This window comes from Daphnia pulicaria, chromosome 1 (genome assembly GCF_021234035.1).
Source record: "Daphnia pulicaria isolate SC F1-1A chromosome 1, SC_F0-13Bv2, whole genome shotgun sequence".
Classification (NCBI taxonomy): Eukaryota; Metazoa; Arthropoda; class Branchiopoda; order Diplostraca; family Daphniidae; genus Daphnia; species Daphnia pulicaria.
In genome coordinates this window covers 12,048,821-12,067,872 of record NC_060913.1, presented here as the reverse complement: position 1 = coordinate 12,067,872, position 19,052 = coordinate 12,048,821, and the positions used below count along the sequence as shown (strand labels likewise).

General features: G+C 35.4%; 6 protein-coding genes across 9 annotated transcripts; 3 read left to right on the top strand and 3 right to left on the bottom strand.

Moving 5' to 3' along the window:
• Positions 1 to 138: 138 nt before the first annotated feature.
• Positions 139 to 1,380, bottom strand: LOC124326098 (S-phase kinase-associated protein 1). The gene is made up of 4 exons (XM_046784725.1): positions 1,244 to 1,380; positions 867 to 997; positions 510 to 718; positions 139 to 408 (listed from the first exon to the last, which is right to left on the bottom strand). The coding sequence occupies exons 2-4, from the start codon at positions 967 to 969 to the stop codon at positions 232 to 234; spliced, it is 489 nt and encodes a 162-aa protein (XP_046640681.1). The 5' UTR covers positions 970 to 997; positions 1,244 to 1,380; the 3' UTR covers positions 139 to 231.
• A 105-nt stretch (positions 1,381 to 1,485) lies between these two features.
• Positions 1,486 to 3,947, top strand: LOC124326085 (transmembrane protein 185B-like). Of its 2 annotated transcripts, none has more exons than XM_046784712.1 (8): positions 1,486 to 1,711; positions 2,247 to 2,367; positions 2,430 to 2,535; positions 2,610 to 2,767; positions 2,826 to 2,882; positions 2,944 to 3,147; positions 3,219 to 3,342; positions 3,405 to 3,947. In XM_046784712.1, exons 1-8 carry the CDS (start codon positions 1,707 to 1,709, stop codon positions 3,656 to 3,658), a joined length of 1,029 nt encoding a protein of 342 aa, XP_046640668.1. In that variant the 5' UTR covers positions 1,486 to 1,706; the 3' UTR covers positions 3,659 to 3,947. The 2 variants fall into 2 exon arrangements, with proteins under 2 accessions (XP_046640668.1, XP_046640661.1); XM_046784705.1 differs by lacking the exon at positions 1,486 to 1,711 and adding an exon at positions 1,882 to 2,126.
• Positions 3,948 to 4,964: 1,017 nt separating this feature from the next.
• LOC124321258 (glycogen [starch] synthase-like) lies at positions 4,965 to 8,767 on the top strand. 2 transcript variants are annotated; one of them, XM_046784170.1, is made up of 14 exons: positions 4,965 to 5,053; positions 5,122 to 5,157; positions 5,256 to 5,394; positions 5,627 to 5,811; positions 5,900 to 6,091; positions 6,157 to 6,372; positions 6,435 to 6,697; positions 6,784 to 6,904; positions 6,972 to 7,138; positions 7,217 to 7,409; positions 7,494 to 7,668; positions 7,738 to 7,949; positions 8,021 to 8,224; positions 8,342 to 8,767. In XM_046784170.1, the coding sequence occupies exons 3-14, from the start codon at positions 5,262 to 5,264 to the stop codon at positions 8,378 to 8,380; spliced, it is 2,100 nt and encodes a 699-aa protein (XP_046640126.1). In that variant the 5' UTR covers positions 4,965 to 5,053; positions 5,122 to 5,157; positions 5,256 to 5,261; the 3' UTR covers positions 8,381 to 8,767. The 2 variants fall into 2 exon arrangements, with proteins under 2 accessions (XP_046640126.1, XP_046640127.1); XM_046784171.1 differs by having other exon boundaries at positions 4,983 to 5,053; positions 5,125 to 5,157.
• A 576-nt stretch (positions 8,768 to 9,343) lies between these two features.
• On the top strand, positions 9,344 to 11,640 carry LOC124320632 (COP9 signalosome complex subunit 2). The gene is made up of 9 exons (XM_046783480.1): positions 9,344 to 9,525; positions 9,732 to 9,769; positions 9,828 to 10,028; positions 10,091 to 10,216; positions 10,299 to 10,466; positions 10,552 to 10,865; positions 10,935 to 11,125; positions 11,197 to 11,338; positions 11,406 to 11,640. The coding sequence occupies exons 1-9, from the start codon at positions 9,510 to 9,512 to the stop codon at positions 11,548 to 11,550; spliced, it is 1,341 nt and encodes a 446-aa protein (XP_046639436.1). The 5' UTR covers positions 9,344 to 9,509; the 3' UTR covers positions 11,551 to 11,640.
• A 387-nt stretch (positions 11,641 to 12,027) lies between these two features.
• On the bottom strand, positions 12,028 to 16,712 carry LOC124320633 (peptidylglycine alpha-hydroxylating monooxygenase-like). 2 transcript variants are annotated; one of them, XM_046783481.1, is made up of 13 exons: positions 16,495 to 16,712; positions 15,379 to 15,436; positions 15,178 to 15,265; positions 15,048 to 15,117; positions 14,939 to 14,977; positions 14,821 to 14,844; positions 14,684 to 14,753; positions 14,555 to 14,603; positions 14,321 to 14,466; positions 14,121 to 14,260; positions 13,980 to 14,029; positions 12,526 to 12,548; positions 12,028 to 12,436 (listed from the first exon to the last, which is right to left on the bottom strand). In XM_046783481.1, the coding sequence occupies exons 1-13, from the start codon at positions 16,651 to 16,653 to the stop codon at positions 12,294 to 12,296; spliced, it is 1,059 nt and encodes a 352-aa protein (XP_046639437.1). In that variant the 5' UTR covers positions 16,654 to 16,712; the 3' UTR covers positions 12,028 to 12,293. The 2 variants fall into 2 exon arrangements, with proteins under 2 accessions (XP_046639437.1, XP_046639438.1); XM_046783482.1 differs by lacking the exons at positions 12,028 to 12,436; positions 12,526 to 12,548 and adding an exon at positions 13,305 to 13,783 and having other exon boundaries at positions 16,495 to 16,706.
• A 165-nt stretch (positions 16,713 to 16,877) lies between these two features.
• Positions 16,878 to 18,394, bottom strand: LOC124320634. The gene is made up of 5 exons (XM_046783483.1): positions 18,150 to 18,394; positions 17,817 to 18,027; positions 17,429 to 17,584; positions 16,979 to 17,226; positions 16,878 to 16,908 (listed from the first exon to the last, which is right to left on the bottom strand). Exons 1-5 carry the CDS (start codon positions 18,179 to 18,181, stop codon positions 16,893 to 16,895), a joined length of 663 nt encoding a protein of 220 aa, XP_046639439.1. The 5' UTR covers positions 18,182 to 18,394; the 3' UTR covers positions 16,878 to 16,892.
• Positions 18,395 to 19,052: the final 658 nt, after the last annotated feature.

The following is a 19,052-nucleotide window of genomic DNA, read 5'->3' as shown; positions in this document are numbered from 1 at the left end:
GGCTATAACACACACACACACACACACACACACAAATGAAAACTTGTACTATATAATTGGCAAAACGGGAGGTTGTCCAAAGCACAAGCAGTTTTTAAAAAAGATACTTGTTTTTTTGTTTGACTATACACTTAAAACTGCTTTTTAATTTATTGTATTCTTGGCTTGAAAACATGAAGTTGGATACAAAGGTACATGTAACATGTGAAAACAAAATTTCGTCGAGATAATTTACTTTTCTTCGCACCACTCGTTCTCCTTGCGGACTTGCTCTTCCTCACTAGGGGTGAAATCGTTCTTGATGTTGAAGGTCTTGCGAATCTCTTCTGGGGTTTTACCCTTGATCATGTTTGCAACAGTCTTGCAAGTAACATCCAGCAAGCCTTTAATATCCAGATAATTGGCAGCCTAAAAACAAAAATATGTACATTACATTTCACTAAAATTTTGGGCAACTTAACACAATTATAGAATGTTTTCAGGTATGATATCAGAAAATGAACACTTACCAAGATGAGTTCAAACAGAGTTCCTTGATCTACTTTGAGGAAATCAGCATCCCATGATGAGATATCATCAGTACGTTTTTCCTTATTGTCATCATCCTCTGGTGGTGGTGGGTCATCTTTGTGGTAAGTTGCCCACTGAATTACTTTACGTAGAATAGCAGAATTGACATTGGGTAAAGGAACAACTTCTTCGTCATCTTCATCCATTCCTAAAACCAGAATTGAATTTCAATTGAACATTACTTTTTTTAAAGCATTTGAAAAGAAAATAATGAAGCATTTGCCTATAAATATCTTTGTGATGCAACTTTTGATTTAATTTGTTATATATACATTAAGCTTATTGAAAAATATTACCTAGATCCTCAAGCATTGTTTTGATGGTTACTGAACACTTGGCAATTTCGACATCAACCTCAAATGTTTCTCCATCGGAACTCTGCAGCTTGATGTTTGGCATTGTGTGAATTGTGTTTGTTCTCTGAAAACTGAAATACACAAAAAAACTTTTTGATAACCAGAAGCCCAGAAGCAAAGAACAATGGATCAAGCCCTAAGAAGAACCAGCACACACATTCCAAACAAAAATAACATTCAAGAAAATCATATCATTATGGGAATTATCTCAAACATTATGGGTACATTTTCGAGTTTCTAACTCTGTAGTCCGTATTGCAATAATGTTGAGATAATAAAGCTTGGAGTTCAACAATAAAATTAAGCAAATTACGTACTTTTCTATAAAGGTTGCTCTAGAGCAAATGGCGCTGGTGCTGCCGTGCTGGTCTGAAAAATGTTCCCTCTAAAAATGAACCCTCCTCTCCTCCCTGTTTCGCTCTGTGATGGAAAACACCACTGCAACTTTCGCATCGCATAGTATACACTCGGAAGGGAAGGGGCGAAAGTATACCAACAGTCATGTTAAAGCGGTTTTTACGAAAAACGTGTTATTTTACAGTTTTCGATATTTTTGACATATTGGTTCATGGTTGGCACTTGGCAGGCACGGCTAATTGCGCATCTCCAACTCAATTAATATATTTTTTTTAAGTTGTACTGCGCTACGCTAGAAAAATTTAGATTTCAGGATTTGAGATGAGAACTTGCTGGAACTTGCTGGTTGCCGATTTGTGTCGCGCAAATATTTAATTAGCATCACAAGGATCAGAGTCATCAGACTGATGACTTCAACAATCTATGAAGTGAATAAAAATTTACACAAGTTCCATTTACTACCAAGTTCTAACCGTTAACTAGCCTAACCGCGAAGTTCAACAAGGAGATAAAAATTAATATTTTTTTTCATCTACAATTCTCTGTTCTATTGTATTTTTAAAACCAATTAACTCCGGTTTCGCACAATTCGAGATGGCCAAAATATTTTTTCCAAGCCATGCGCAGTTAGATTGGAAATTTATGCTTTTTTCAGTTTCCATGGAAACAGCTAGTAGCAGAAGCAGACAACAATATTTTTATTATCATTTTCTTTCCAAATTTGGTTGCCTTACATTAGAATAATAAAAGTGTCCTTCTGAATTTAATATTTATATCACAATGGTGATGTGGATTAAGAATAATGGCGAATCTCATTCATTTGCTCCAAGACTTTAATCCAGGGTATGACGATTTTTTGACCAAATGTGCTGTCATGGTGCTGTGATAAATCACATGGATTGTCCTTCCTTACAAAATTTTCATTTTTTCTATAAATTTTTTAATTGTTTTATTTTAATGCAGGAAATTTGTTGCATATCTAAGTCTTCTGATATTTGTTGCCTTACTTTCTCTGCGTCTTGATGGAGTATTGAAAACTGATTACTGGGGTATTTTTTCCCCATTATGGATTATGCATGGATTTGTGAGTTACATATGTTTTTCCAACTCATTTTATAGTCTAACACTGTCTTTTTTAATTCAAAGGTTCTTTTTGGAGCTGGAATAGGCACAATTGCATGGTGGAAGCATCCTTCAAGCCATGTGGATCCTGAATCTTACATTCAGTTTAAATCTATGCTTGTTTCATCAAGTAATTATAGTATTAGTAATATTTGTGAAAAGAATCAAAATCAAATTTATTTTGTTCTATATTTAATTACATAGGCCTTCACCTGCTCTTAGCCTTTTTTGAAATTTTAGCCTGTGACAAACTCCAAACTTCAAGACACATATGGGTTTTGGTTTTTCTTCCAATGTTGTTTTTATCAATTGTTTGCATTGCAGTTTCAATTTGGGCTCTGAAACATGAGCGACCTTTTGAGGTATTTCAATTTAAGTTCATTGAAAAAGAGGAAGTTTCTCAATTTAATTTTTCTGAAGGTGGAACTTTTTCTAGCTCTAAATTTGCTTCAGTTGATATTCATTCCACTAAAATTGGTAAACACGATGCTTTAGTTCTTTTGTCTAACAAATTTTAAAACAACAGAATTTTTAAAAGGATGGCTTTATCACATGGCGATGGGAATTGGTTTTTATACCCATTTGGATCATTTATGGAGCTGCGGTTATTGGTGTCTCGTATTCCATACTATTAGCAGCTTTATTCTCTCGGTCCGTTAACATCACCAACGACCAAAGACGAGCTTCTACCCAGGCTGCGTCAAGTTACGTTTTGTTGGTGATCCCTAGCCTGATTTCAGTGGTACTAATTTACTTTAATCTATTTCTGAGATACAGAATTTTAATTATTCACCATGTTTTTCTTATTGGTAGATTTTGCTGGCTAAAAAATTAGATGGAGATCTTCAGATGCCATATTCTCTTGTCAACATACCACTTCTGATTGCCTTGACATCCCTTGTTTTGCGATCGTTCACGGCAAGAGGAGGAAACCTATGTGAGTATAAAATTCTATTAGCGGTATGCTGCATATAAGGCTTATTCTGTACATTCATTTAGGGTGGTGTGGGATGCGGAAAGATTTTTGTTTATTCATCTTAGATTTGTTCCCGATGTTAAGAGAGTATGGAAATGTTTCGTATGATTACCAATCAACAGAGCAGAGGTCACTGGAGTCCAACGATATTCCGGAAGTAACCGTTTTGTCACCTAACCACAATCCACCCAGTTCGGTTTGGCCGAAGATTAAGAATGTTAAAAATGTCGATTCTCGGACTGTTGTGCCTATCCTAATAATTGATTTACCTGATTAAGCTGTTTTGTGTGACGAACATTTGTTGAAATCATCCTTATTACGTTTATATTTATTGTTTTCTCGATTCTAAAGGAAACGAATCATTGTTAACTTGCTCAGAATGTGTAAATATGGTATTTTGTTTCGTTCAGTCTAATAGTAACATTTAAGTTAAATCTAAGAACCGCTATTGTGATTAATCTATATTGGGTGATGGAAAGTTGGATACGCTGAGATCTTAACGTTGTCATATAATCATTTCGCATTAACCAAATACTTATTGTTACCAAATACAGCAACAGACTGTATGATAGCTTTTATACTGGAATCCAAAGTGCTGTACTTGCCGCGTCCACAAAAAACCAGCCACGGACGGAGCGGACTCCCCCGCAATTGGAACATTGGTGATGGTTAGGTCATTGCTGAAAAACAAATGAAAACCGCTGCCGTTCATCAGCGTACGCGTACGCTAAAATTCGAAAAGACCAACCCATTTAAAAACTAAATAACAAACTATTTATCAAACGTCTCCGAAGAGGCGAAGACAGTCAAAATAAAAATTTCGGTTTCACACGATAATTGTCAGGTGAACCGTGTCAATTAGTCATTACTTTAGTCCCAAAGTTACTGAAATTTTTGCTAACCGGTGCTAATTAACGATCTAGAATGTACATACCAGGCTACCAGCCCAGTTAAATTTAAAAAAAAAAAAAACTTAGTTGATAACAGCTTATTTACGTATTCTTTACCGTGTGTTAGCCACTTGAGACGGCTCCTATTTATTAAAAATTGTATGCAAGGTTGGATTCATGACAGGAAATTGTACACATATAATACGTGCCGTCGGTCACGGACTCACGGAGTTTCACCTTTTTCGCTACAGTGGATCTTTATCCAGCAGAGCGTGGACAGCATTTATATTAACGTTTTTATCTAAAGACCAAAATGCCTACTTACAATAAATCTCTAAGAGTACAACAATAATATGATTAAAGTTTTCCTGTAGCTGTAGCACGTAGTTTGCATTTGTCATAACATCAGTTTTTAAGCTTTTGATTATGTTAACATCATAACATGCACCATCCAGGATAAGGATATCAGACGTTAGTTATTTTTCCATCAATCAAATTTCGGTAGAAATTTCTTCCACTTAGTATTTATTGAAAATTCGGGATTTTGGCGAAAATATGTCATAACGAATTACATGTTTTTTAAATCCCTTCAAAGCTCAAAATTCAAACTATTTCACCATTTATTTTAAATCATTCGCGAAACATGGCATCGTTTTGTGCCCTGATCCGGATCCGCGTTTTCTGTTCCAATTTTTACAGGGGACTCGGGGGCATCTTGTATATTTTGAAGGTCGTTAGTGTAGTCGCAGAGATCTTAGGGTTGTCGTCAAGGTCCGCGATAGGTTAATGCCAATTTTTACTGTTCTTTCCTTCAAGTCAACTGATAATAATTCTTCTTCGTCGTTTTTAGCAGTGATTCGTCGTTAAATAAAGTGATAGTAGAGAGGTATTGCATTTTTTAAATTAGTAATTCTTAAGAAGATGAAAGGGTTCATTTCATTTCACCTTGTTTCTGCGACTTATCATTTAACTCTTTGATTGCAGACCAATATGTCAGTTAAGGCAGCTCGTCGGTTCTATCGTGTCGATAGTGCCCATGACCTTCAATTTCTACATTCTTGTGAATCAGCATCAGCTGAGAATAGATGGACATTTGAAATTGCTTGGGAAGTTGCTAATAAAGGTAGGCTATTATTTTTCATTATGTGTTAAAAAATTTTGCATTTTAAAATTAATTTAGAAGATGAGTACAAATAGTCTATGTATTGTGTCTGAATTTAATGGGTGAGATAGCATTCAAATTAATGTCGGAAGTAAATGTTGTATTTGTTTCCTTAGAAAAAGCTCAAAGCTCAAACATTATAATATTAATGAAAAGTGTGATATACAATAACTTTAACTGTTTTTATTTTTAGTTGGAGGAATCTACACAGTCATTCGATCAAAAGCAAGTGCTTCAGTGGAAGAATTAGGTGATCACTATATTCTACTTGGTCCATACAAAGAGCATTGTGCTAAGCAAGAAGTAGAAACCTTTGAGTTGCCACCTGGAACCCCACTAGCCAATGCTGTTCAAAAGCTTCGTGATCGTGGATTCAAAGTAACTTCAATTTTATCAACAATTGAGCTACAGTTTATTGTACTCTTCACAATTTTGATTTGATTTTCTTGTGATATCAATATTTTAGGTTGTCACTGGAAACTGGCTTGTAGATGGAAATCCACTGTTAGTGCTATTTGATATTGGTTCTGCTTCATGGAATCTTGATAGTTACAAGAAAGAGTTATTTGAAAAAAGTGGAATTGGTATTCCAAACCATGATACTGAATCAAATGATTCAGTTGTTTTTGGATTCATGGCAGCCCAGTTCATTGCAGAGGTATGATGTTCTTTTCTAATGCAATCAATTCATCTTATATTTCAGCATTTGATTCATTTATACAGTTCAACTATGCAGCTCAACAAGAACATTTAGCGTTGGCTAATGGTAGTCCAGCTCCTCGCATCGTTGCACACTTCCATGAATGGCTTGCTGGTATTGGACTCGTCTTATTGAGGCTATGGGGAGTTCAGGTTGCTACCGTTTTCACTACCCATGCGACACTACTTGGTCGTTACCTATGTGCAGGCAATATTGATTTTTACAACAATCTTGACAAGGTTGTATTGATATTTATGATGAATTTGTGAGAGTTTAAATGAAAACACTCATTTGAAAACAGTTCAATATTGACGAAGAAGCCGGTAGACGACAAATTTACCATCGCTATTGCATGGAACGCGCCGCGACGAATTTAGCGCACACTTTTACAACTGTTTCGGAGATCACTGGTTTGGAAGCAGAGCATCTGTTGAAGAGAAAACCTGACGTCATTACTCCCAACGGATTGAACGTAAAGAAGTTTTCAGCTCTCCACGAATTCCAAAACCTCCACGCAATTTATAAGGAAAAGATTAATGAATTCGTCCGTGGTCATTTCTATGGGTTAGTCATTTTTTCCCCTAACAAAGTTGTCGTTTTATTCTTTTATTTTCTTTGTTCCTAATTACTTGATTATTGAAATCTTCTAGCCATTTAGATTTTGATGTTGATCGCACACTCTATTTTTTTATCGCCGGACGTTATGAATTTGGAAACAAAGGAGCCGATGTTTTCATTGAAGCTCTGGCGCGCTTAAACCACATGCTCAAAGTAAGTAGTAAATTTGTAAAAATTTCTGGGTTTAAAGATAACCGTTATTATTGAATGGCAACACAAGGTTAGCGGTTCGGATAAAACCATTGTAGCGTTTCTCATTTTTCCTGCCAAGACGCATAATTTCAATGTCGAAACGCTGCGTGGTCAGGCAGTCGTTAAGAGTCTTCGAGACACTATTCATGACATTCAACAGAAAATCGGTAAACGAATCTACGACGTCTGTTTGAGGTGAGTTTCCCTAGTTTTGATTTAGTTTAATTGATTATTAAATAATTGAATCTTAATAATCGTTTAATTTAAATTTAGCGGTCGACTTCCCGACTCAGATGAGCTACTCCAGAAGGAGGATACTGTACGTTTGAAGCGTTGTATCTATGCCACTCAAAGAGATACCCTCCCTCCAATCACCACTCATAATGTTGTCGATGATGCTTCCGATCCAGTACTTAATAGTTTCCGCCGTTGCAAGCTTTTCAACGAGACGAGTGATCGAGTTAAAGTATGTATTGACGAATATCCTATTATCAAGAGCCATTTGCGCATAGTGCGATGCATTAATAATATTTCTTACAAATACTAATAGGTGATATTTCATCCGGAATTCTTATCGTCGACCAATCCGTTGTTTGGATTGGATTATGAGGATTTCGTCAGAGGTTGCCATTTGGGTGTTTTCCCAAGTTATTACGAACCTTGGGGATACACTCCTGCTGAGTGTACAGTAATGGGAATTCCTTCCATATCAACCAATTTGTCAGGTCTCGTAGAAAATTATGTCCCCCTTCCTAATTGTGTGGTTATTTCATGGTTGTTTGATTGATATTTAGGCTTTGGATGCTTCATGGGCGATCATATTGCCGACCCAATGAGCTATGGAATTTACGTCGTAGATCGTCGATTTATTTCTCTAGATGATTCTCTCAACCAACTTGCCCAGTATATGTTCGATTTTACGCGACTTAATCGGCGCCAGCGTATCATTCAACGTAACCGAACCGAGCGGTTATCCGATCTTCTTGATTGGAGAAACCTCTCAGTGGTATGTATATTGTTTCTTATTAATCGATGTTGAATTTGTGGATAACAAATGTCATCTTGCTTATGTTCCAGTATTATCGTAAAGCTCGTCAAATGGCTTTGCATGCCGTTTTCCCCGAATTCGATCTGGATGAAGATGAAAACGGTAGTGGAGTTGGAAGATTGTCGTATCCACGACCTATTTCGGAACCACCTTCTCCCACATCATCTCGTGCAACAACTCCAATCCCATCAGATCAATCGGACGAAGATGACGAAGTCGATGAAGAACGTGAGGTAAATATCAAGTTATATTTTTATCGATTATGATTTACCCGGAAGATACCTTTTTTAAATGGGCGAACAATTAATGAATTGCATAATTTTTTCTTTTATGTTTCTCAAATCAAACAGCTCAGAGAATTAAGTGTCGGTGCGGAAGAGAGGCGATGAACCTGGAGGACTGCACCGAACCGTAGTGGTGAAAAGGTTAAACACTCCGATTCGTATCAGGATGATACTACTAACCAATAATCGGGGCGTAGTCGAATTACTCAGAGTAACTGTCACACCTGTGAATTTATTAGATCTTAAATGTGCCACGGTTTGTGGGTTTAGTGTAAAAGCAGCGCATTCAAAATTTAGAAAAACCCCTTCTTATTATTTCTTAAGTGGTTTGTTATAGTTTTACATGCGTTGTGTTTCAGTTCAAAAGCTTTCAGTCTAAACCTTGCCTTATGGTGAGCAGTCCTGCTTGCCAGTAATCAAAATAGTCCCTTCATTAATTAGGTGTTTGTGTTGCGTAGTTTATGTTCTGTTTAAATACATCTATTCCCTGTTGATTTTTTCTGAACATTTTTCAAAGATATTCGAAAAGTGAAACTCAACAAAACCCAAAATAAATCGGAAAAAATAAAGATATCTACAGGAAAGTCCCTGAATGGACAAGTAAGTGTAAAGAGCCAGCAACCAGCTGGGCGCTAGTGGATGTGTCGAAAACTGTCAATCGTTTATGTGCATTTCAGTAGTTTGAAATCTCAAAACAAATTTTAGCGGTGTTGCCAAATAACTTAAATTGATTGCTTGAATCGGGTAATTGAGGAATGAATAAATGATTACAGAAAAAAAGTACACTACAACGAACAACATTATATGACTGAGAACACTCAACATTAATTATAATAATTCAATTCGACATAATTTTTTGTCCACCTTGGGCACCTTCAATTAAAGTTCATATTAAAAGCTTTCTACGCGTTCAACTAAACTAGGAAAATAAGTTAGGAGATAAAGTAAGAAATTAAATTCTTGAATGAAAATAAATAAAATAAACAAGAGAAATTTCAAAGTGCAAATGGTCAAATGCAACGTATTTAAGTGGACTTGATATCGACAGCTTGCGTAAGCGTAAGTGAGGCCGGTCTAAGCAGACGAAAAACGGGTCCGGAATATTTCAAGCGATTTCAAGACATCCAAACAACAGAGGCACCATTGTTGTGGATAAAAATCAAAAGATTGAAACTTACAAAAGTAGAAGTACATATATTGTATGCTGAAGTAAGATTTGTGGGTCGTTTCACAAATGTCTGATGTCGAAGGTAAGGTTAAATTCAATAAAACCATTGCACCATAATGGCAGGAAACATGACACTGACTTGGGTTTCTTTGGCTGGTTGTAATGTATTTCACAGAAAATCAGTTTGACATATTGCTAAATTTGTTCTTAAATAGTACATCATATCTTAAATCATACAATTATACTGTTGACACTAACAAAGAACTTCATTTGATGCTTTGGTTACAGATGACTTCATGTGTGCTGAAGATGAGGACTATGATCTGGTAAGAATAAGCCAAGTTTTATCAACAAGGTCTGAGGTTAAACTCTTTTATATTATAGGAGTACTCAGAAGATAGCAATTCTGAACCAGATGTTGACCTTGAAAATCAGTACTACAATTCAAAAGCATTGAAAGAAGATGAACCTAAGGCCGCCCTCACATCATTCCAAAAAGTCTTGGACTTGGAAATGCAAGGTGGAGAAAAGGGAGAATGGGGTTTTAAAGCACTTAAACAAATGATCAAAATCCTTTTCACATTGGTAATTAAGAATAAGAATCCATATTTTTTTAGATTACAAAAATTAAGTTAATTTTATTTTAGAACAACTACCCAGAGATGATGACTCGATACAAACAGCTTTTAACTTACATAAAAAGTGCTGTAACGAGGAATCACAGTGAGAAATCAATCAATTCTATTCTGGATTATATCTCCACATCAAAACAAGTACATTATCCCCCTTTGTTTGTTTTTTTTCAGACAAAGTGTTAAATACTTTAAAATAACTAGATTTAATTAATTCTTATAGATGGAACTTCTTCAAGATTTTTATGAAACAACATTAGACGCTCTCAAGGATGCAAAAAATGATCGACTTTGGTTCAAGACAAATTCAAAACTCGGTAAACTGTATTTTGATAGAGGAGACTACAACAAACTGGCTAAGATTCTCAAGCAACTGCATCAATCTTGTCAGGTCAGTAATTCAATGATTGTAAATATCCATTTTCTATATTAATTTTGCTAATGTTTTTAATAAGTAATAAATTAATGTGTTACAGACGGATGAAGGTGAAGATGATTTGAAGAAAGGAACTCAACTTCTTGAAATCTATGCTTTGGAGATTCAGATGTATACAGCACAGAAAAATAACAAGAAGTTAAAGGCATTGTATGAGCAATCTCTCCACATCAAATCGGCTATACCGCATCCGTTGATCATGGGAGTTATCCGTGAATGTGGCGGTAAAATGCATCTTCGCGAAGGAGAATTTGAAAAAGCACATACAGACTTTTTCGAAGCATTTAAGAATTATGACGAATCTGGAAGCCCAAGGAGAACTACTTGCTTAAAGTATTTAGTTCTAGCTAACATGTAAGTGTTTATTTTTCAAATGTTTTCGAATTAAAAAATAATTTCGGACTTTTTTCTATACGAATGAAGGTTAATGAAGTCGGGTATCAATCCATTTGACTCACAAGAAGCTAAGCCTTACAAGAACGACCCCGAAATTCTAGCCATGACTAACTTAGTTTCAGCTTACCAAAATAATGATATCTCAGAGTTCGAAAAAATCCTTCGTCAAAACCATCGGAATATTATGGACGATCCTTTCATTCGCGAGCATATCGAAGGTAATGTAACTCATTTTATTTTCCGTACGATGGAGTTTTTATTAATAGAACTATGTGATTTTTGTTTTTAGATTTGCTACGTAATATTCGCACGCAAGTTCTTATCAAACTGATTCGTCCCTACACCCGGATTCATATTCCTTCAATATCTAAGGAACTAAATGTTGATGTCAACGAAGTGGAGAGCTTGTTAGTTGCTTGCATTCTTGACAAGTAAGGATTTTTCGTTTTTATAATATTTATATAATTTTTACGACGCCTTTTTATTTGATTTCCGTAGCACGATTCAAGGACGAATCGACCAAGTCAACCAAGTGCTTGAGCTAAATCAACAACGGCAAGGAACAGCTCGTTACAACGCTCTTGACAATTGGACTTATCAGTTGTCTTCTCTTCATTTGGCGATCGCAAACAAGATGGCTTAATATATTTTTTTTATTGAATTAATGGCGTTCTCTGCTTTGCCGAAAACTTTGTTTTGTAATAGAAATACAAAAAAAAATGGCGATGGTTAATCGGTGCTTTTCCTGCTTTCTTCATTTGGATAAAATATGGTTCTACAATTATTTTATTAGTTGATTCCAGTTAATTATTTGTTTGCTAGTTTTTTTGGCGAAATTTTAGAAATGTTGTGCTCTTATTGAACTTTAGTATAATACTTTTGATTGCGCCAAATAACAAGAAAGAATTTTATCGTGCATTTTTAGTTCGGTGCTTATCGCGAAGGATTCTGGCATTGCCTTGTGGCCATCCGGAATTGAACAGCGATGGATAAAGATTGATAAAAAAGAAAATTATGATTGTTAAATTATGCGAATCCTTGCTTTTTTGCGTGTGAATATTTTTAGTTCTCTTTTTTTTTTTAACAGTGGAGTAATAGACTAATAGTGGATCCATGTGCAATATTTTCCTTGAGTGTCGTTTGGCGAGTTACTTTTTCATACAGATGTTACATTTAATATTATTACAATACATCATAATTAATCGTTTTTTATAAATTTCTGTGCGTGGTAAATATTCATGCAATCATCTTTCGCCAACTGAATAGTGTTAATAGATATAATTCTTTGTGTTACGCTTTTATAACAATAAAAACTTAGTAAATTGTTTTTCAAACGTGGTTTTCTTTTCTTCTTGTTTTCTTCTGCACTGCTTACAATGAATGCATTTAGAGTTCCGATGCATCTGTAGGCAGATTGGTTAAAGATCCTTCTATATCCCAGTAGTAATAAGGGGGTCCCGAGGTAAAACAATGCTTCTGTTCCAGTGTACCTTTGCGCGCATCACTCCAGTACATGATGTAAAAATTGCCTGATGAAATTGAGAAGTATGAGAAAGAAATATATATTAGATAATTCCAATATCAATTATTGCTACGGTAAGATTGATATTGTCCTTACACATTTCGTCTGCTCCCGTCATGCTATGAAAATAAGAATAAATTGTTTCATTTTAATTAGTACCGAAAACCAATTAGTACAACTTATCATGTAAGGAAAAAATAACATTGAATTAGTAATGGAAGCCTTTGGCCAATTAGCAAGCTGTTAGTCATTTACAGTCAAAGCTGTGTGTCTTCATCGGTATGGCGACCGTAGAACTCCAAAGACAGAAGAAGTTGGAGTTGGAGTTCTACTGTCGTGTATTTTTAATAATATTTAAAAAAGGAGTTCTTATGTCTTTGGAGTTCTACTGTCGTTGGAGTTCTACTGTCGCATACAAAGGAATTTTTGAAAATTATTTAAAATATTGGGGTTCTACTGTCGGTGGAGTTCTACTGTCATCAACCATCTTCATCCGCTAATTTTTACTTGGTAATGTTTTACGTTATTAAACAAAGTGTAAAGCAAGCTAGGCAAATCTGATGAACCATATTTCATCGCGGTTTCATCGTGTTTCCCGCTTAGCTATTCATACATCTCCATCACACCTACTATGCAACATATTCTATTTTGTCCTGTCTACTTTCCCCCGACTTTCACGTTTACCGACCAACCATTCGGTACCGGTAGTTATATTTTTCGTTCCACGGTATTTTAATCGCGCTTGCGAGCACTTTATTCCTCAGTGTTCTAATTAACGTGCGTAACTCGGGATTGCAACTTGTATAGGCTTAAGTTGGCTGAAAAATGAAAAATACGTGCTAATTTATCGAAAATTAAATGAGAAGCCGAAAAAATAAATCGAAAAATGTGATACTTTTGCATAAGAATAAAAACAACAAACATAAATAACTGAACCGAACAAAGAAAAACCAATTGCACAGAAAAAGCACAAAAATGCAGGACACACAATTCAGAAAGATAAAAGGGATGCACAGTTTAAGCAATGATCGATTCAGAGAGCTGCAAGTCTTGTGACGTTTTTCGCTAAATCAATGGCTATATGCCATTGATTTTAAAACAATGCCAATAAAAAGAAAAGAGTGTCGTCGTCCAACAGAACTTTTATCGAAAATGTCTTCTTCTGTAATTTTGTCTGGCTTTAGCAATCGCCAATCAAAGTGTTGATGCATCGTCAGGAATACTATTCAGTCGATTACGGGACCAGTTATAAATAGGCGGCCCCATGGAGAAGCAATGCTTGGTATTCAATACTTCGCCACCCTCAGTCCAGTATAAGATATAGAAGTTACACATCTCATCATCACTGGTCAAACTAAATGATGGAAACCAAACCAAATTATTGGCATTAAATAGGTGCACTAACGCTACGGCGGACGATTTGAATGCATGTAATTTAAAACGTTCTCTTTCATGCAATGGAATTTTTAAAAATAGTTATTCTACTTAACGTGATGTAAAATTAAAAAAATGAAAACAAAATTTTAAATGTTGATTCGTTTAGTTCTTACCCAATTCGCGTTACCCAATTTCGATTGCTGACCATCGTGCATCGAGCGGCCTGATGAACAAAAATAATGAAGTCAAATTACATGGAATCTCGATCAGTAAGCATATAGCCTTCGTATCACATAAATATACTCAAATCGTACCACTGTATCTCCTTTCGTCAACGTCAGATTATTAGCGACGGGATAAAACATTTGAGGAAGCTGTGGATCCTGTTTTCCAATTAGTTTCCATTGATCTTTGCGATTGACTCTGCTCACTTTGTATCCGGACACAACTCGTCCTATGCAATTAGTTGACGATTATTGAAGTTCCATCCCCCGAGTTCTGTAACTATATTTACCTAGTGCGTGCGTGTGGGTTCGAAAAGCGAATGGATAAATGACTTTATCTTCGTTAATCTTGCAGGCAGTTTCCATGTATTCGACACTGTTGGCTGAAATCCGTCCGCCAGTTCCCATCAGAAGTACACCAGCAGATTTCGGTTGACTACAGTAAAAATAAAAGAAATCCGTAATAAATTATTTAAAAAATTGAGCGGGAAAAAGTATTATCTTCCAATCAGTTCAAGTATTACCGTATAGTGGTGTATTTTAAAAAGACGCCAGAATCATCTCTCGTGCCATCTGTGTTAAAAAAAAGGTGCGTCAATTACTTGCCAGGAACGCAGTAGGTAATCGGTTCAATTTCAATGTAGTGCGCTTACCAGCAAACCGCTCGACGCTTGCATAATGCACTTGCAACGTGATGTATTGAATTTTAGATCGTCCGCCAACCTATTGTAGAAATAAAAAATATGTTACAAACCTTCGGTTTATTAAATAACTACCTGAATAAACTTACGTGAAAGCCTACTCCAGGGGGCAACTGCATGGTTAAAAATAAACGAGCAAATAATAAATTAATAAATGTGTGCTTGATTACTTTACGCAACTAAAACAAGAACAAGATTAATCAATACCTGCAATGGCGGTGCATCGTGAGCCCAAGCGTAAATAACCTTTCAAAGTTATAATGCGGGAAAAAGTTGGATTTGAATTTATTTCAAATTTCTCAGAAATCTAACTTACTTGAGCGCCTTTTTTGCAGGGTTCCGCTGATTTCAATGAAGGATCTTTGACTGCCATTTCGCCGCAATTCCTGAAAGAGTAAAGTAGTTTACTTTTAGATTCTTTAAAAAAATATTTGAAATCGTCATACCAAACTTCTTCATCACTTCCAGGTTCTTCGCAACCATACAGCAGCATGTGATGGGCAGTCTCCATAGTTGCATTTGGAACGAATCCAACTAAAGAAATGAGAGCAAAACAGAGTTGCGATTTTCAATTCCTGGGGCAACTGACATACTAACACGAATTGAGTTCTTTGATAAAATTGAGCGCGGATGATTTTGCAATTTACCTATATAGTAATCCGTGTCGGAGTCAATCCGGATCGGAGTGCAAAAATATGTTTCAGCCTGTTAAATAAATTTGGTTATTAAATCTGGTAATAAAACTAATAGTCGGGTGGATGGGTCACCCAGTAAGGTCACATCAACTTCGTGAGACGACAATTAAATGGAAAATTAAATTTTAGAACAGTCCTTAGTTTTTTTTTTTTTTTTTTAAATTGCCTTGACTAATAATAACGACGAAAACAGTAAAAAATAGGCCACACTCTATCTGTGTTCAAGATTTTCGGAGGGAAATTTTAATAATTTTGTGATTGTGGAATTTGAAGAAAAATATATTTTTAATCGAATTTTGTGTTATTGAACTATTCCTTCAATTAATAGTTTCTGTTTTAGTTCTAACTGAATGACTCCAAAATATTATTGCAAATTCAACGTGTTTTATCGTTCTTTTCAAACACGTATCAAATGGCCAGCAGTTCAGTACACTTAATCATAATTTCATGTTCGATTTGTTTACGTGACCAAAAGAGCACAACAACAACGTCCACTGAAGCGCAGAATAAAGGAGACGTGCTGCAGTCCCAGTCCAATCCCCCATTCCTTTTATTTACAAGAAAATACCGTTAGGTTCAATAGCACCTGTGACCTTGAAAATCCTTGACTTCCTTTTAGACTTTTGACCATACTAGCCGTACTGCCCACACATTTTGACAAAAACATTCTGATTTTTTGAAAGGGTAGGACATCCCAAACAATCACGAGACAGCCAAGAGGCCGAATTTTGAAGTCTACCGCCTACGCGTTCAAGTTATTGATTGGGCTCGAGTGACGTCAAACGCTACGATCCAACCAGTCACAAGAGGTGGAATTGTAAGACCAGGCGTGGGAACGGAACCATCGGTTTGGTAAATATAAATGTGCAGTAGTAAACTTATTCTCAACTTCAATGAAATATAATCCAAGAAACTAAGATTATTACGAAAAATCTCTTAAAATGTTAAATCAGCAGCGCGTCACACACATTTTCAAATATTCCACTATAAACGGCGTACGCACATATTGATCGGTTGACTTTCTTACGTTGAGTCAAAATCGGACAAGTACATTTGAATCGAACTTACCTTTTTGGGCAGCACATTTGGCATGAGAAGATCAAAAGTTTCAATTTCCCCATCGACTTGGGCAAATCCTGGCTGTCCATGAATAAGCGCGAAACAAAGAAACAGCCCGAAATACTTTGAACGCAACAAGTTTTGTAGGAAGAAAGAACCTGCTGCCATGTTGCAACCACTATCACCGACGTTTCGACGATCAATGAACTTGCCTAGGCAGCTTCGTCTCCTACTCTGCGGCATCCGCGTGCCGCTTCTTTCACCATCTTTTATCAATTCCGTGTTCTCGTTAAACTAAAGATTGTGCAACTAAACTGGTTTTATGGGCCCCACCATTTCTTTAGAAAATCATAATTTTTAATTAGAAAAGAAAATTCTTTAGCATTTCAAAATAAATGATTGGTTAATCAGGTTGTCGACGCCCTACATAACATTTAATTTAGAAAATTATTAAATCACATATTTAAGATTTTTATTTTTTGCGTTCACCTACATAAGCTCATCCAAATTACTTTGAACTGTTTCTAACATTTGATAAAACGAAAGTAATTCCTGCTGAGTAAACTCCAAGGAAATTGTGGATTTACATTTGTTATTTAAGGAATATGAACTGGAAGGTTTACCGTCGCCGGTTACATCGCTTCCATTCACGTTCAAGTGAAGAATTGCCACTGGAACTTTAGTGTGCCCTCCTGTGTGGGACGACAGGACGTAGTGCATTGATGATTCGACACTTTCCACCTGTACGGACAAAATACAATTACATATTTGTAATTTATTCTTAAGTTAACAATTATTTTTCATTCGATAATATCAAACTTCTACGGGGAGGTGAAGAAATAAAAATATTCCAGACCCCCCTAGAAAGTTGCGGCGAACGTCAATCAATTTAAGCGAGAAATGTTTTTGCCAATATTGCATTCCACACATAAAAATTAAATACCTTAAGAAGTGAACAAGGTTCTTTTTTCAGTGTGTCAATGATGGACTTGGCATGAACAGACCACAGTTCTGAAAGCAAGCTTGACACCTGCTCACTGAAACCCAATTCATTCAAATATTTTAAGAAGTTTGCTGGTCTCATTAGATTATATGCAGCCTAAAAAGATAGTTGAAATAAAATTATGAGTAATGAATAAACAAGAAATATTCAAGGCACCACCCAGTTCAATTATTAAATTTTACAATAATCTATTGTGACTATTACTAACACACTTTAAAAAAATAGTGATTGGTTTATGAATATCTGAGCATTGCCACTAAGTGCGTAAAAAATTAAATATTTGCACAGTAATCAGTGTAAATAAAATTTTAAAGTAAAAATAGCCTACTTGTCGGATTATGTAAAGTAGTGTGGATAACACCATTTCAAGACTTGAATCATCGGGCAATGACAGAACTTCCTTTAACTTTAATTTCTCTTCATCATGAAATATTTGGTCAACATGTTGATCTTCACTTAATCTTTTGACAAAAACAAGTAGAACATTGGATAGTAATGCAGGGTTAATGTCATTGATTATTCCAACTGATGACATAATCCTTTTAAAAATTGAAGCACAACAAAAAACATGTTATTTTTGTTAGAACATGTTGTATACTTAATTAAGCAGAATTTTTAGTAATGTATGAATGTAATCAAGGATGTGATTAATAAAATATACCTTGGCATTTCTGTAGAATTCGACGCAGACATAACGTTAAACGCATGTAATTCAAATAATAACTAGAACTCATAAATCCTGTTTACACTTGATTACTATTTAAATTTCATTTAAATTATGTCTCAACAACAACAACATCAACACGGATCATGAATCAATGAATGATCACGAATCATGAATGATGGAATTATTTTAAAGTCAACTAAACAGAAACAGAGGATTGAGCTTTGAGAGGAACAACAAACTAGCAGACGCACATTTTGATTTGAAGTTTCTTGGAAGTTGGAACCTCTTCCTCCTCCAACCTGCGGCGCTTTTTTGCTAAAAGCCTGAAGCATGCTTTTCGAATTTTCGAACTAATAAACCTCTCAAAATGCTAACGATATAGTTCCCACTTACCAGGAAGATGATTTGATTAACTTGAACTATTTGTCTTTATACTATCTTCCCTGTAATATCTGTACATATTATAGAGGAGAAGAATATAACGTTTGTACATCATAATAATAGATGATTGGGCTGATGATTGAATATTTGAATAATACACAAAAATATCAAAATTATGTTTACTTGATTACTTCCATTTTTAAAGTAATGAAAGCAGTAATAAAGTCAACCATCTATTTTAAAAGGAAATATTTGGTTACTAAATTCAGTGTATTATAATCAATAAAACAAATTCTGAGAGTACTAAGGGTAAGGTTAAATCATTATACCTAGGTTACATACTAAGAGTAATTTAATTGAAACATAGGTGGAATAAATTCATACGATCTCGTAACATAGTTATCCAGAGATCTCTCGATCTCTCCAGCATGCCCATGACTTTTTACACAGGAATGTTAATTGTGACTCACGAGAAGAGTGAAATTAAAAGCCGAAATTAAAGAAGTGTTATTTAGT

Bases quoted from the DNA above. Each gene is read 5' to 3' on its own strand.
- LOC124326098 (XM_046784725.1), bottom strand. From the start codon at position 969: ATGCCAAACATCAAGCTGCAGAGTTCCGATGGAGAAACATTTGAGGTT. The intron at 719-866 runs GTAATATTTTTC...TTCTGGTTTTAG, and splicing joins AACAATGCTTGAGGATCTAG to GAATGGATGAAGATGACGAA. The intron at 409-509 runs GTAAGTGTTCAT...TTTTGTTTTTAG, and splicing joins CTCTGTTTGAACTCATCTTG to GCTGCCAATTATCTGGATAT.
- LOC124326085 (XM_046784705.1), top strand. From the start codon at position 2,086: ATGGCGAATCTCATTCATTTGCTCCAAGACTTTAATCCAGG. The intron at 2,127-2,246 runs GTATGACGATTT...ATTTTAATGCAG, and splicing joins CTCCAAGACTTTAATCCAGG to GAAATTTGTTGCATATCTAA. The intron at 2,368-2,429 runs GTGAGTTACATA...TTTAATTCAAAG, and splicing joins TATGGATTATGCATGGATTT to GTTCTTTTTGGAGCTGGAAT.
- LOC124321258 (XM_046784170.1), top strand. From the start codon at position 5,262: ATGTCAGTTAAGGCAGCTCGTCGGTTCTATCGTGTCGATAGTGCCCAT. The intron at 6,092-6,156 runs GTATGATGTTCT...TCATTTATACAG, and splicing joins CAGCCCAGTTCATTGCAGAG to TTCAACTATGCAGCTCAACA. The intron at 6,373-6,434 runs GTTGTATTGATA...ATTTGAAAACAG, and splicing joins TTTACAACAATCTTGACAAG to TTCAATATTGACGAAGAAGC.
- LOC124320632 (XM_046783480.1), top strand. The intron at 10,217-10,298 runs GTACATTATCCC...TAATTCTTATAG, and splicing joins ATATCTCCACATCAAAACAA to ATGGAACTTCTTCAAGATTT. The intron at 11,339-11,405 runs GTAAGGATTTTT...TGATTTCCGTAG, and splicing joins GTTGCTTGCATTCTTGACAA to CACGATTCAAGGACGAATCG.
- LOC124320633 (XM_046783481.1), bottom strand. From the start codon at position 16,653: ATGGCAGCAGGTTCTTTCTTCCTACAAAACTTGTTGCGTTCAAAGTAT. The intron at 15,118-15,177 runs GTATGACGATTT...TTACTCTTTCAG, and splicing joins GGAAGTGATGAAGAAGTTTG to GAATTGCGGCGAAATGGCAG. The intron at 12,549-13,979 runs GTAAGAACTAAA...TTATTTTCATAG, and splicing joins AATTGGGTAACGCGAATTGG to CATGACGGGAGCAGACGAAA.
- LOC124320634 (XM_046783483.1), bottom strand. From the start codon at position 18,181: ATGTCTGCGTCGAATTCTACAGAAATGCCAAG. The intron at 17,585-17,816 runs GTAGGCTATTTT...CTATCTTTTTAG, and splicing joins TACTTTACATAATCCGACAA to GCTGCATATAATCTAATGAG. The intron at 17,227-17,428 runs GTATTTAATTTT...TTGTCCGTACAG, and splicing joins AACCTTGTTCACTTCTTAAG to GTGGAAAGTGTCGAATCATC.